This window comes from Staurois parvus, unplaced genomic scaffold (assembly GCF_062004578.1).
Source record: "Staurois parvus isolate SC_StPar_1 unplaced genomic scaffold, SC_StPar_1.0 ptg000679l, whole genome shotgun sequence".
NCBI lineage: Eukaryota > Metazoa > Chordata > Amphibia > Anura > Ranidae > Staurois > Staurois parvus.
In genome coordinates, this window is record NW_028318475.1 from 1,564,706 (window position 1) to 1,581,049 (window position 16,344).

General features: G+C 41.1%; 1 protein-coding gene across 2 annotated transcripts in view; it reads right to left on the reverse strand.

Annotated features, from left to right (window-relative positions):
- Positions 1–7,119: 7,119 nt before the first annotated feature.
- Positions 7,120–16,344, reverse strand: part of HERC3 (HECT and RLD domain containing E3 ubiquitin protein ligase 3) — a 112,303-nt gene continuing 103,078 nt past the window's right edge. For both annotated transcript variants that reach the window (XM_089652318.1, XM_089652317.1), the window contains exons 22-25: positions 15,136–15,218; positions 14,607–14,790; positions 12,072–12,174; positions 7,120–10,137 (exon numbers count right to left, since the gene is read on the reverse strand). In XM_089652318.1, the coding sequence (XP_089508444.1) occupies positions 9,929–10,137; positions 12,072–12,174; positions 14,607–14,790; positions 15,136–15,218 (579 nt within the window). In that variant the 3' untranslated portion in view covers positions 7,120–9,928. The remainder of the gene's footprint in view (positions 10,138–12,071; positions 12,175–14,606; positions 14,791–15,135; positions 15,219–16,344) is intronic.

Sequence of the window (16,344 nt, forward strand, 5' to 3'; positions counted from 1 at the left end):
GTTTTGGTTGCCATTTTAAAGCATTTGCGATCATTTTAGCTGAGCAGCCTATCATTTTCTGCACTTCTTTATATGTTTTCCCCTCTCCAATCAACGTTTTAATCAAGGTACGCTGTTCTTCTGAACAATGTCTGGAACGACCCATTTTCCTCAGAATTTCAGAGAGAAATGCACTGTAACCAGCATGTACAACATTTGCTGCCTTCCTTCCCTAAATAAGGGCAATAATTGCCACCTGTTTTTCAAAGAATGAATGACCTCACTAATAGAACTCCACACTGCTATTATTTTGAACATGCTCCTTTCAATTAGTGATTTAATTACACAGAATCAGCAGCATGCATGTCATGACTGTTGGGTCTGTTGGATTTCTATTACTCTACTACACCTGCTAGTAAATTATTTGCCATGTAGAAATATTTCTACCAAAAACAGTGATTGATCAGGTTAGTGATGTCTGACTGCTATTATTTTGAACACAACTGTAGGTGCAATTCCGACATGGTCGGAGCCGCGCCAATTTTTAAAGTAGTGCATGCACTACTTTTGTTGCAATTTGCATAGACGTCTGTGTCAGATGTCTTGCAAATCACAAGGAAATCGGCAGGTCACTTTATTTTGAAATCGTGCAACTTTACTGTAAGCCGTACAATTTCAAAATTGGCTTTGATGTGACCGAGGGCTAAAGGCCCTCATAGGTTAACAACCTGCTTCCTGTTCCAGTATCGCCAGGTAGCTTTTATAACTCATTCAAGCCTCTGACTTTAAGGGCAAGGTTCCTTCTTTGCCTGTTAAATGTACCACTGGATCAGTTGGTAGTTCTTGGGCATTTCTGCTTCAGGCATCTCAGATTTGCAAAGCTGCCACCTGGTCCTTTGTGTATATTTAAGTTTTATCAGGTGGATATTAAGGCCTCTTCTGCTGCCAGCTTTCATTGTGACTGTAGGCTATTTTCATCCACCTCTGGTAACCTATTGGTTTACCGGGACATTATTCTTTAATTTGTTGTTTTGCCCACCCCTCTGTTGGTCTGCTTTTGGATGTTTCAACGTACTTAAATACTTCATCTTGTGTTACTTTAAAGTGGAACTATAGGCAAAACTTTTATTTTTTCATTTTGGATAGAGCAAGGGAGGGTTATAACCCCTTTCAGATTATTATATTTTTTTGCCATCTATGTCCCATGTCAGAGATTTCCCTTCACTTCCTTTCCCATAGCCAAAGGGAAGTGAGAGGAAATCCCTGCACATTAAGGAAATCCTTTGGGATCTCCAGGTCACCAGAGTTAGTGTCCCCATTGGAAGATTTTACCTCTATTACTTTTCTGGGGACAACCCAAAATTTGGGATTTTCTTTTGCTTTCACTTTCAATGCTATGGTAAACAGGACAAATGGTGAGTGTGAATCTCCTTAATGGGGGCACAGACAGCAATACAAAGTGAGGGTGAATCTCCTTAACGGGGGCACAAACAGCAATACAAAGTGACAGGTGTTCTAATCCCTCTCCCCTCTATCCAAAACAAAAACCAAAAAAAAGTTTTGTCTTTAGTTATACTTTGATTTTAATAAATAGTATTTTTTACGCCTTTTTTTGGAGCGTATTAGGAGACATTGGTTCATCCGCTCTACTCTCATGATCCACTAGTACTAATTGCTTGCTAGAAAAATAAGTCGTGTTGGGAGTGAAAGTGGTTATACTGGCCTGTCTTTACATGTTTGTTTGCCAGTGCCCAATCACTTGAAAGCAGCAGCATAACCCTGAATATTATATCACGATGTTACCCAAGAAAAGTCAAAACACTATGTTCATTAAGTATTTAGCATTTGTCAGGTCTGTTCATCCTGGCAGTGTACAAAATGCAGAAACCCACAAACACCAATCTAAAATCATCTTGCTCTGATCAGGCTAATATAAATCTTTTGTTTGCTTTGACTTATTGCACATTACTTTTAATTAATTTGTATGCCATTACTTAAAAAAAAAAAAGTACACCCTAAGTCTTCGGTCACACTGAATCTGACTTTGAAAATTGTGCAACTTCCCCTGAAGTCGCATGACTTCAAAGTTGGATATCAGTGTGACTTCAGGAACGACTTGGAAGACATCTGTGCAACTCCATGCTCAGATGTCTTCAAAGTTGCACCTGAACTTGCAAAAGGTAGTGCATGAACATTGATGGAGTCGCACCGATCTTCAGAGTCGCACTGATTTGACCGCTTCCATTTTGGACAATAGGGTGCAATTTGTCCAACTTGACAAGTCGCACCAGTGTGACTGGGGACTAAGTATTTATTTGAAGTTATGGTTCCTTTTCTTTCTCCTTTTATAAAACTTTGACTTTAAAATTGATCACATAATAAATAAAACATCTTGTTGCATCAACTTTAGACTGTCTGGGCTGTTTTAGTTTTTATTCCCAGAAACTTTATAACCTTCTGGGAATGAGAAGGGAAGAGTAAGTGTTAAATCAACTGAAAAATCCAGTTAAAGACACGTTTTCTCCAGTTCACCTGAGTTAAGATCCCACAAAATATTTAACAAGATTAGGGCCTATATAATCACAAACTGACCTCAATATTTTAACTGTAAGCTGCAAACAATGAAATATCTTACACTGGAGAGCCGTGCATGTGAAAATAACTTTTGAGTAAAATACTTCACAAGATGGCTGAATGTATTTAACCTTTTCTGTTACGGCTTTAGAATAATGTACTGTTGGCGCTAGTGGGTTTTTTTTTTCCTTTTACCAATTAATGTTAATAATTCTTCGTATTGTTACAAATAGTGAAGTACACGTTAAAGCAGAACTACACTGCATCTGACCAACACAAACCAAAACACTATTTAATTCATTTTTATTATTCAAAGCAATAATAATAATAATAAACCCAGTATGTACTATACAGGCAGATCTAAATGATCGGTTGTAAACTAGATTTGAAGGCTGTCTGTCCTAACACAGGGTTTAAAGGGATTGTAAAGGACCATAATTTTTTAAATATAACAAACATGTCATACTTACTTGCTCTGTGTAATAGTTTTGTACAGAGCAGCCCTGATCCTCCTCTTCTGGGGTCCCCACTGAGTTCCCCCATAGGAAGCTGCTGGCTATGGGTTTGCTCGTGTGTGTGCTTGCTCCCAAGCTGGCTGTGTGTGTCCATTGATACACAATGCGGCTCAGCCCTGCTCCGCATGCTCCACCCCCACAACTCAGTGAGGACTGGCTGTGATTGACAGCAGCGGGAATCAATGGCTCTTGCTGTGGTCTCTGAGCCAATGAGGAGGGTGAGAGCGGAGAGAACCTCTGCTTTCGTGCAGAGCTCTGGATCAAGATTGGGCTCAGGTAAGTATAAAGGGGCAGAATGTTTTTTTTTTTTTACCTTATTGCAGAAAATGTATTGAGGTAAAAAACCTTTCTGTCTTTAGAACCATTTTAAAGTTGAACTACTACATTTAAAACATTCACAGTAATCTCACCCATCCATCTATGTACATTCTTTATTTTGCTGAAAAACACCCCCCACCAGTCGCAGCCATCTTGGGTAAGGGCGGATGATTCACATAGCATTTACTTTCTGGAATCCATCTGCCCTTAGTCCAGGCATGCAGGCAACAGAGTGCGTTTAGCTAAGAAAACCCCTCGTGAAGACTCCTGGGATGTATGACATTTATTTGCCTAGGCCTGGAAATCAGGAAGTAACTACAGAAATGTTTTTTTAAAATAATACTGATTTACAGCTAGAGGATCTGGAAAAGCATCTTTACTTGCCTGTTGCTCCCGTACGATCTGGGGGGTTGGATCCTTCTGATGTCATCAAGACTGATGCAGGCCCCTAGTCCTGCACTGGACATGAGCATACTGAATAAGAGTACACTGCTGGAGCACAGGGAGTGGTGGATCAGGTAATTAAAATAGCGAATGCCATGCCTTACACCTAAACAAGCATTTAACACTTACCGTGTTATTTTCCCTGGCGTTAGGCTTAAAGATTAGTCAGGAAACTAGCATTCTTAAACTATGGTACCTTCTAAGTCATTGACTTGCAGCAAGCATGCGGATCAGAAGTCCTGATCGGCATATTTATTCCAGTTCAGTGCCTTGAAGCCGTAGGATCAGCATGATGAGCAGTTAGTTGGCACTGTCAGCAGTAGGAGCCTCCAAGTTTCTCTGTATAAGTGTCATTTGAAATTAATGACACAATCTCTTTAACTGAGAGAATTATTATCAGGAAGATCCGCCATTATATAATCTGATCCCATTCCCACGCTCATAATGAAGCTGGGAGAGACGAGTCACATTTACAGTATGTGCAGTCAGCTGCTTCTCCAATGCGTGTGTTTTGGCTCTGTCAATTTTTTGAGTGCCAATAAACAAGTTAAAGTATATGTGAACCCTCACCTTGTAAAACAACCCATTCAGTTTAAAATAGAAATAAAAGGCAAAACTTTTGTGTTACAATATGAATTCTAAACAGCTTTTTTTTCTCTTTGTATAAGTAATCATATAATCTCAGCTGCCTAAGGAGCTCACAGAGCTGGGAAAGGGGGGGGGGGGGGGAGCTGTACACTGATCTTCCCGGGTGAATGGCTGTGCAGGGGGTGTGCAAACAGAAGTGTGACCACTGGAGGACAGGCAGACAGTTCTCCCAGCAAAGTCAGAAAACTGACCACACTAGAATGGATGTGCTCTCATGCCTAGCGTGGTCAGTTTGAAATAGGGAAAACAGGAGGATTGGCAATCATGTTTCCAAAACACATCTAACCTATCAATAGTTAAACCTTTACAACCACTTTAAGTGTTGGGGTCAAGTTAAGATTTTTTACCTTCATGCATTCTATGCATGAATTTAAAAAACCTGTGTGCAGCCTCCTCAATACTTTCCTGAGCCCCATCGAGATCCAGCGATGTGCAAGGTCCCCAGGTCTCTCCCTCCTCATTGACTGAGACAGCAAACGGAAGCCATTGAAGCCAGCCAATGAGAAGAGAGGGGTTGGGCTAACTCACGGCTCCGTGTGTGAATGGACACACGGAGCAGTGGGAGCCCCCATAGCAAGCAGCTTGCTGTGGGGGCATCCGATAGAAAGGAGGGGCCAGGTGAGCCTGCAGACAACCCGAGAAGAGATGGATCCAGGCTGCTCTGTCCAAAACCACTGCACACAGCAGGTAAATGTAGACATGTTTGGGGTTCATTTTTTTGTAAAATAACACTCAAACTGTAAATAAAAAAAAAATCTGATTGGCAGTTCCACATCCTTAACTAACCAGGTGAGTCACAGTTCCAGTACATATGGAGTTTGCAGTTTTTACAATCAGACAGCCTGACATCATCAGCCCACCTATCCGCCTTAGCCAGAGGAAGCTTTGTATTCATTCACAGAATACAAAGCTGCCTATAAATGGCTGAGCACAACTCAGACCGACTTTTTTGTCCCGGTTGCGAGATGGGAAGTCTCTGTCTCACAGCTAGAACCCAGCACTGTGTATTGTATGTAGCTGAAGCTACATGCAGTACATAGAGTGCTTAGAGCCCTTAGCACTTAGTGAAGGAAATAGTTCAGTTGGACCAGCTTTGTGCAAATTAACTAATTAAAGTCACAGAAAACCTGGAGATCAGCTCTCACCAAATTTTAATGCACACGAACACAATATAATATCACATTTTCGGTAAAATATAAACGATAATATTGCACCTAGTAAAATCCCAAACATGTCAAGATTTAAAATTTCACACACCTGTGAAATGGTAAACTACAGTAACTCTAAACTGGTTAAAGGTCACCTATGGAGATTTTTTTTAGGTAAACATGAGCACTGGCTCTAGAATTATTGCTCTTACTCTGACATTCGCGGATACACCTCACATGAGGTGCAATCACTATATGCGTGTGAGACCTACAAGTTCATTTGTACTTGCGTGTGAGCACAGGGGACGGGCGTGCTTTACATTTTTTTAATTTTATTAATTATTTTTATACTTATCTTTAATTTTTTCTCATTTACAGTTATTGCTATCACAAGAAATGAACAACATCCCTTGTGATATCCTGGGCAGTAACAGGTATTGAGGGATCTGGGGTCTATTAGACCCTTGATCTCTCCTCTGCCCTCCAAGGTAGCCAATCAAACACAGATCGGTTTGATTGTTTACTGGCCATTACTGACCAGTGAGGCAGCCAAAGAACCAAAACCAGAAGTGGCATAATACACGTAGCCTCTGGCTTCATTCATCACAAAGGGGGGGGGGGATGTTTCTGCTCCTCTGTTTGCAGATAATCGGACCACTTGAAGAGGTCCTGTGCTCCACAATGGGATAGGAGAGCTGAGAAACAGCAATGGGTGGCCTTCTGATCCCTGTAAAAGGTGAATGTACAACCATTTGAATCACTTTTACCTGGAAGCAGGCTGTTCGCTGTAAAAATTGATACAAGGATCATGGCTGCAGCTGCCCCCATGATCCTGGATATAGCCACTTGCTGTTCTCAAGGGTGTACAGGTACATCCTTTGGGCTGGCAATGGTTAAACCATTAACACAGATTGAGAAAATTATTCACATTCCCTTTGGGTAACTGAGAGGAATTGTTCATCCTTTGTACAGCTACAAATGTTACCTAGATAGCATACCAGTTAGCATATCGATTTCACTAGTTGGCTGGAATTGTTCTAATATATGGGTTCGTACTTTATTTTTAAAAATGCATGCTCAGAGGCCGCCATTCTGATCCATTCATGCAAAGTGACAGCATCCCCCGATAGACTTCTCCGCCAACAAGTTATACTCATCAATCCCTCTCCCTCACTATAAAGAAGTGGAGCTTCTGGGTATCATGTGACCTCCCCCATACGGAGGTCCTGTGTAGCCATCATGGGATGGCGCATTGGTGCCTTCCACAGGTGTAACACCACCTCCTGTATTTCTGTCCTAACAGGTTCACTTTAAAGAAAGCCAGTAATCCTTTACAATAATCATATTCAGTATCTGAAGAAAAGTATGTCTCATACCAAATCACATCCCTTCCTACTTTTTCAAACTAGAGCTAAAAATTGGCACATGGAAGAGGCCATTTTTTGTTGTTTAGCTTTCAATGTCTTCAGGTAAAGCATGAAGAAACACCAGAGTTAAAAAAAAAATTTATTTGAATGTTTCAATATAATACAACTACATTATTCAAAGAAATGTTAAGTTGTTTCCCTTAAATTGCATCACAGTCATTCATTCAAACATGGCAGCCAGTAATTTTTATGTTTACAAATACTCATAACATAAAACTTTAAGATATAGTTCATGAAGTTCAGAAAATGTGTGAACAAATTTGTCTGATAAATTTGAGCTGAAACGCTTGATCTGATATTGATTGGGAAAGTCAATGTGATTAGACAATACTGCACTGATCTAGTAGAATCCATTCTCAGTGAGGTAAAACATGGAAGGTTTTTGCAGGTCTATCCAAATTGTACTGCAAATGTAATTTACAGTGCTCAGCATAAAGGAGTACGCCTCTTTTGAAAAGTAAGATTTTCATCAATATCTCAATGAACAATTTCCAAAATTGTAACAAAACTGAGTTTTATAGAACATTTGTTTAGCTCTTTACATAAAAGTTAGGTTAATAATATAACTTAGATTACAAAATCTTCAGTTTTACTCAAATTAGTTGATGCAAAAATGAATACACCTTACAATAAAAACTACTACAGCTAGTATTTTGTATGACCTCCATGATTTGTAAGGACAGCACTACGTTTTCTAGGCATGGAATGAACAAGTTGGTGACATATTGCTACATCTATCCTTTTTTCATTCTTCAAGAACGACCTCTTTTAGAGCCGGGATGCTGGATGGAGAGTGAGGCTTAACTTGTCTCTTCAGAATTCCCCATAGGTGTTCGATTGGGTTCAGATCAGGAGACATACTTGACCACTAAATAACTTTCACCCTGTTCTTCTTCAGAAATGCAACAGCGTGTGTTTTGGATCATTGTCATGTTGGAAAAGTGCACAACAACCAAGGGCGGAGTGATGGTAGCATCTTTCAATATAGAGCAGTAAATCTGTGAATTCATGATACCATCAATGAAATGCAGCTCCCCGACACCAGGAGCACTCATGGAGCACCACAGAAGGACACTGCCACCGCCATGTTTCACTGTAGGCACCATGCATTTTTCTTTGTACTCCTCACCTTTGCAATGCCATACAGTTTTGAAGCCATCTGTTTCAAAAACATTTATCTTGGTCTCATCCCTCCAGAGTATAGAGTCCCAATACTCTTCTTCTTTTTCTGCATGGGCCCTGGCAAATTCTAGGTGGGCTTTTTCTGCATGGGCTTTAGGAGAGACTTCCTTCATGAACGACACCCATGTATGTCATTTCTCTGCAGTGTACGTTGTAGTGTGTCTCGGGAAATAATCACCCCCATTTGGCTTTCTACTTCTTTAGCTAACTGCAGTGAACTTGCATGGCAATTTTGTTCAACCCTTCTCATCAGAAGATGCTCCTGTCAAGGTGTTAACCTTCATGGACAGCCTGCACGTCTCTGTGAGATGGTTGCAGTTCCATATTTGTTAAATTTCTGTATCACTTTTGCTACAGTATTCTGACTGATAAGTAAAGCTTTGCTGATCTTCTTGTAGTCTTCACCTTCCTTTTGTAATGAAATTATTTTCTTTCTCCGGCATTGTGACATTTCTCTTCGATGTGGTGCCATTGCGGACAGGGAAGGGATTTTCTTTGAGTAACGCCCTTTTATAATCAGCTGTCTGCTGGACACCTGTTTAGAGAATAATTAGACCGGTAGTTGAATTCATGTTAATTAGAATTTTGTTGTCTGAAATTTAGCTTTGCTCCTTTCATTGGGGTATATTCATTTTCGCAATATGGTCTTGAATGAAATTGTTAGGAAAAATACTTTGTTGTGTGTACAAATTAACAAATCTTGTTTGCAATCAATGGCTCACATTTGTGGGAGTATTTTGCAGTATAATGTCCCATAGAAAATGTTGATTCTGAAAGAAAAGTAAAGGTTTTCTGACAAAGCTGTTGGGGTGAACTCATTTACACTGAGCACTGTACTGCAGGATCAAGGTGCGTGCCAATTCTAGACCAGCGCTCTATGTGTTCTGCACGGGAGGGTATAGTATAAAAAAAATAGTATATATAAGATGGGTCCACCAAAAATTAATTATGGGCATTTTATCCAACTTAGAATCATATCCATGACTTTTCTGGGGTCTTTTGTTGTAATTAGCCAATAACTGTTGTTCATCACTGCACCACCTATTCATGTAGGCTGCAGCTGCTTTCCATATGAACAAATCAGCATGAGTAAGGAAAGTACAGCAAACATTGCAGTACTTTCCCAGCTTCTACCAACAGTTCCTTCAAAGAAGAGAACCCACCACCATCAGAGAAAGAGAACAGCAACTGGGAAACTCCAACAGAGAACACCAGCTTAGACTTGATCAAAAGATTCCAGAAAGGATACAACGCTCAAACCTGAAATTTCAATACTGATTTAAAACGACTATTTAGTTTGATAGATGAAACGCTCAGTGCTCACAGAAAAGCTTGGATAAGAATTAGACTGCCCAGTCCTGCTTTAGCAAAGCTGAAAAAAAATGTCACATTTTGATAAAACCGCTTTCACCAAACCAATGTCGAATTTGCCAACAACAAAATAAGATCAAAGCAAAAGAGAGGCAACGGAATTATAAAAAAGGTGAAAACGTTGCAAATTTCAAGAAATAGTTAAGAAACAGTTCCATATGGGTTTTCTTTTTTACATTTTGGTTCCTTTACAAAAATAGAAAGAGGAGAATTTCTTTTAAATGTATACAACATTGGGTGTATCTTACATTAATATTAAATAAGCCCATAAGAGGTAAAGTGCATTTTGATCGAGGGAAGCTCGGGAACAAAGGGCTAATTTTTAAGCTAGGCTGAAGCCCTCATAATGGTCTATGGCTTGATTGAGTCTTTTCCTGAGGGTTTCTTTGCTGCTGTACTTAGGCAGGTCCAGTAAGTTGTAGCATGTGTGTGCAACAGGCAGGTAGTCATCACTGCTGGATGTAGACTGGATGATGATATGTAGGCTGGACATGCCATAGATAGGTATACGGTCACTGCCAGTGAGAAACACTGAAAAGACAACAGTTCAGGCTTGAATGGATTACACTTACAGAAGTTCACAACTAATCAGGTAACCTTTAAATATACTGCGTACAAACCAGTATACTACTTAACCACTTCAAGTCCAGACACTCTCACCCCCTTCCTGTCCAGGCCAATTTTCAGCTTTCAGTGCTATCACACTTTGAATGACAATTGCGCGATCATGCAACACTGTACCCATATGAATTTTTTAGCAATTTTTGAGACAGATTAAACTTTATTTTGGTCGTAATTCACCACTGGGATTTTAATTTTTTTTGCTATATAAAAGTCCAAACATTTTGAAGAAAAAAAAAAAAGTGTTTTTCTTATAATAAAAATTTGCAAATAAATAATTTTCTTCATAAATCTTGGCCAAAATGTATTCAGATATCTTCTTAGTAAAAAAAAAAAATAACCCAAATTTGTTTATAACCAAAAATTATAATTTTTCAAAAAATGTTTTACATTTTTATTTAATTTTTTTTATATTATTTGTTTGTTTTTTTTTGTTTTTTTTTTACATAATGTCACCCTAGCAGTACAGTATCACCATAGTGACACTGTACTACTTGTGGGGGGTGATTAAGATTTATTTTATTTTTTTTAAACTGATTGCTTTTACACCCATAAAGGCTGTAAAAGCAATAAATTCCCCTTCTTTCTGGCTGTATTCTTGCAGCCATTGAGAAATACTGTGAGAGCTGTGATTGGTCACAGCTCATCACACGGTACAAGGCTGTTGTGAATAGCCTTGTACCATGTGACCTCTGTGATCATTCACAGATTTCACGAATAGTAAGCAATGATGTCAGAAGTGACATCTTGCTTACTACTATTCATGTGATCACGGATTGGCTAATCAGTGATCACATGATCGGGACCTCACACAGAGGTCCTGTATAGTGATCAGTATTCAGCACCGGATCGCAGCTGTAAGTATCACCCTGGTACCATTTCTTTAGAGCCAGCGGTCAGCTCTCTTGTAATAGCAATCACAGTGGCTAACTAGCCTCTCGATTGCTATTACAAGCAGCAGGAGTGGATGTCCCCTCCCGCCACTTGCTCAGGATCTCCCATCCCACCAGGAGACCTGAGCGTTCAGCTGGCGCTTTGCCGGATGGTCGGAGAGCAGAACAAAGCCGGAATCGGCTTTGAAAGGCTCTCCGCTGTGGTAACCTGGAAGCAATGACCTGTCATCACTTCCGGTTTACCCGGATGTCAACGGCACCATTTTTACAAACTCAAAAGCATTCAAAAAAACCGAGCTTGGTGTTTTGAATGCTTTTTTTAAGTGCAGAGGAAGGATTTGGGGTCTTATAGACCTCAGATCCCTCCATAAAGAGTACCTCTGCCACGTGCCTAATGTTGTCACAAGGATGTTTACATTCCTTGTGACAGCAATAAAAAGTGATTAAAAAAAAAAGAAAGCAACAGTGTAAAAATAAAATAAATAATCAAAAAAAATTTAAAGTGCCCCATCCCCCCGTGAAAGGTGAATGCATGCATCGGCTCCACATGCGCACAAATAGTGATCATCCCACACACGTGAGGTGTCACCGTGAAAATCAGATCATGGGCAGTAATTCTAGCACTAGATTTCCCCTGTAAATCGAAGGTTGTAACCTGTAAAAGGCTTTTAAAGCGTCACCCATGGATAGTAAAATTTACATTGTTTATTGCCGTTGCAGGGGCATGCAGAATTTCAAAGTGTGATATGTTTGGTATCTATTTACTCGATCTAACATCATCTTTTACATTATTATCAGTTTATCAATCACAGCATGCATGGAATATAACTGGTTTTGGGAAACCATTAAATTGATGGGTTTAGTTCTGCTTTAAATATACAACGCTCTATATGCAGTACATCTGCACAATTTCTTCCAAGAAAAAGAAAACCTTTAAATGCATAAACTTACACAGAAACCTCTTCTTCTTTTCCAGAGGGAATTCATGGAATGTCTCCCAGAACATCCTCACCGTTGGGTGCTCTGCAGAATAGTCACCCTTGTAGATGGCATTCTAGAAAAAAAAAAACAACACACAATCATGAGGCCTTGCCTTTGTCTTTCAATTAGATATACGTTTTGATTTGAAAAGTACTTTTAGATCGTTTTCAGTACATACTGTATATACAGTATACACACACACACAAATACCCACTGCATATCTATGACCACGGACGCCATCAGGGGAGGACAGCCCATACACAAGTAGAGGGCCTGGGTGTCCCGAGGGGCCTGGGCTCCAACCAGGGGCAGACTGACCATTTGGGCCCTTGGGCACTGCCCAAAGGCTCAGGGTCCATAGTGGACCATATGAGAGGCTCAGTCCGCCCCTGGAGGTGCTCACAGATTAAGCTGCAGATAAGAGGGGGGTTAAGCCCGGAGGAGGCAGTGAACCATTGCATTCCTGCCGGCGGTTGATGCACCACTGGGAGAGGACTCAAATGCTGGCCAGGATAAGAGAGGGATAGTGGACCCACAGGGAAGATGGCAGCGGCAGCCGCCTCAGGCACTTCTCCTCCTGGGGACTGCAGTGAAGGGCTGGGGCAACAGTCCACATCCTGGCCATGAGGGACAGCAAGTCAGACAGTGCTGAACAGAGCTGGAGGTGGCAGACAGAGTGCACTGCAGAGTGGACTCAGAGCAACCTGCATTGTGTGAAGCAGGTCAGTGACAGTGATCGCCAGCCCAGCAGCTTAGTGTGCAACTCTGCTTTAAAGTGTTACTAAACCCACAACAGTAAAATCAGTCTGTATATGCAGTGAAGCATGCTGGTTATTCTACCTGTGGAACCTAAGGGGTTAATCCTCTGCATTGTGTAAAATAGGCTGTTTGTATCAGGTGGTCATTTCAACAAGAGGAGGAGAAGAGAAGAAAGGATCAGAATGAATCCGTAGTCACATGCACATGCTCAGTTTGGTGTGCATTGCTAGAGGGTTTTTTTTTTCTTGGGAGGGTGCATGTGATCAGCACAGGGCCAATCAGCACTGTCCAGACAGAGGGTCAGAGGTTTCACATGCTCCTAGAGCAGAAAGAAAACTCCTCCTACAAGCTTTAACCAGTGCTCTGCTGAAGTCACAAGACTGCTCTAACTGCTGATGAGAAAAGGTATTTAACAGTTTATATTTACTAAAATAATGGCATTTCCATGTTGTGTGTACTGTGGGAGACCAGATATAGTGAATGCAGGGTCCTGGGTTTAGTATCACTTTAATGTATACCAGCCAGACTGAGTGTTCCTGCCCAGTGCCCATACACCAGGTGCTATTCCCTATCTAACAACCTTGATTCCTTTACACTAATATCTGTACACTGTACTATGTCTGCAGTCTCTGACCATCTCCTGTACTACATCCACAGTCTCTGATGGTCTCCTGTATTAAGTCTGCAGTTTCTGACCATCTCCTGTATTATGTCCGCAGTATTTGACCGTCTCCTGTATTATGTCCGCAGTCTCTGACCATCTCCTGTATTGTATTATGTCCGCAGTCTCTGAAAGACTCCTGTAGTATGTCTGCAGTCTCTGACCGTCTCCTGTAGTATGTCTGCAGTCTCTGACCATCTCCTGTATTATGTCTGCAGTCTCTGACCGTCTCCTGTAGTATGTCCGCAGTCTCCGACCGCCTCCTGTAGTATGTCCGCAGTCTCTGACCGACTCCTGTAGTATTCTGCAGTCTCTGACTGTCTCCTGTAGTATTCTGCAGTCTCTGACCGTCTCCTGTATTATGTCTGCAGTCTCTGACCGTCTCCTGTAGTATGTCCGCAGTCTCTGACCGTCTGCTGTAGTATGTCCGCAGTCTCCGACCGTCTCCTGTAGTATGTCCTCGGTCTCCTACGGCCTCCTGTACTATGTCTGCAGTCTCTGACCATCTCCTGTAGTATGTCTGCAGTATCGGACCATCTCCTGTAGTATGTCTGCAGTATCTGACCATCTCCTGTAGTATGTCTGCAGTCTCCGACCGCCTCCTGTAGTGTGTCTGCAGTCTCTGACCGCCTCCTGTAGTATGTCTGCAGTCTCTGACCGTCTCCTGTAGTATGTCAGGGGGTCTTACATAGAGGTAGGTAGGTATTTGGAGGTCTTATATAGAGGTTCGTAGATGTCGGGGGGGAGGAAGGGGGTCTTATACAGTAGGTGCACTGATGACTCGGAATACACGTTTCATTTTCATATATTAAGTTGTAAGAGTGTTAAAATAAAAGTGGGTGCACTGGAGGACTCGGTGGGATGGCCAGTAGGCATGCCCTGGGGAATGTTCATGGTCAGGCTTGGGGGAGGGGGGGATTGGGTTGGTATGGGGGGGGGTTGCCAGGACTAAATCTGTGTAAGGGCCCCAGAATTTATGATGGCTGTCCTGTCTGTGATCAACTCTTGGATTGACCACAGTTTGTTTGAAGAGCCTAGTGTAAAGTCACCCGTGATGCCTCAGCATCCTATGTCTTCATGCTCACCTCTTCCAGTTCCTGCCAGTTGTAGTTGCTGCTTCCAACAACCATGGCTCTCAGTTCAGATGGCTGAAACAGCTCCAGCACTTTCCCACCACAGACTTTTAGGAATCCTGTAGAGAATGCCTCATACCATTCCTGCACTGACTGGTTAAAGACGTAGTTGACATAAGCATCAACAAACTCCTGCCTAGAAATACAGAAAAAAAAAAATGATCACAAGATCTAAATACAGTACAAAAACAAAACAAATATGTCATGTGTATGCTACAAACAGGGTGACAACATAGGAAAGCAATTGTCAGACTAGGACAGAGAGTTGTCACACTACAACAGAAAATGGCTGAACAATGACCTTCATGACAAGATTTCCAGGTATTATTTTAATGAAAGGAAAAAATGTAAAAAGACTGAAAAGTACATTATATTAAAATTAACATAAGAGGTTTGATAGAAAATATTTACAACCACTTGTTGGGATGGATTTACAGCCTTCCCCAGTCATTTGTACACACAGTCTTTTCAGGTAACATACCTGTTGTCCTTGCCTACAGTCATTTTGTCTCCTCCAGGTAGCAGGGGTTTCATTTCAGCCAGGCCATAACTTTCCCGACATATCTAAAAACACAAACATATTCAGTGCCCACAAATAACATTTTCAAACTTTTTTTGTTTTTAAGAAAATAGGGAATCATTAGACCCCCAGCAATGTTTTATTGTGGTCTGTGTCTCTGTGTCAGTGGGAAATTCCCCTCTTAAACAACTGTCATAATTATAGGTGTTCCCACTGGAAGATCTCTCACCTCCCAATGCGGTGATAACTTGAAAATATAAATTTCCCCTCATTTTCTGTCCCTGTGACCATGGTCACCAGGACAAACAGAGAGCGCTAATCTCCCCATTGTGGACACAGGTGGCAATAAAAGCTTCAGAATAGTTGTGTTGCATCTGTCTCACACACCTTATGCCTCATACACATATTGAGAATATCAGACGAATGATCATACGGGTTTTTTTGCACACTAGTCTCATATCAAAAATGAAGAGGTTACTAAAGTTACAAAAATTCTCATATGACAGAATACAACTTTGGAAGTGATGCAATATATTGTATTGTAATGCATTCTTTTGTTTTCTTGGTTACTTGTTTTTTTTTTGGATGAATACTGTACTGATTAAATGAAAATCGTTCGTTCTGGTAACTTGGAAAATTTTGCATGAACTGTCATGATCGTCTCTTGAAAGCTGTGTACTAATGATCAGATTATCAGACGATCGCTCCGAAAGCAGTATTTTTTGTCTGATATTCTCATCGTGAGTACTAGGCGTTATAGGCTTGCCTATATTAGTGTGTTCTTCAGTGAAGTGGTGGATGGATCCACCATTTAATTACAAAGAAATAAAGATCTTCATCAGAACACCTTAGCAATGTAACAATCAAATAAAAAAAAAAAAAAAACATCATGGCCTGTGAAACTTTTTTATTTATTTATTTTAACCACTACCCGTCTGGCCCATGGCAGTGCAGGGGCAGGTGGCCATTTATAAATGTCCTCCTACTTCCTTGCCTGTGCGCGCTCCCTGGGAGCATGCAGCACCCCGATCCGGTGCCCGCTGTGTCCTCCAGACTCAGCGGAACACTGATCATTGTATGGGCCCTCTGTGTGAGGTTCTGATCATGTGATCACTGATTGGCCAATCAGTGATCACATGAATAGTAGTAAGCAAGATGTCACTTCTGACA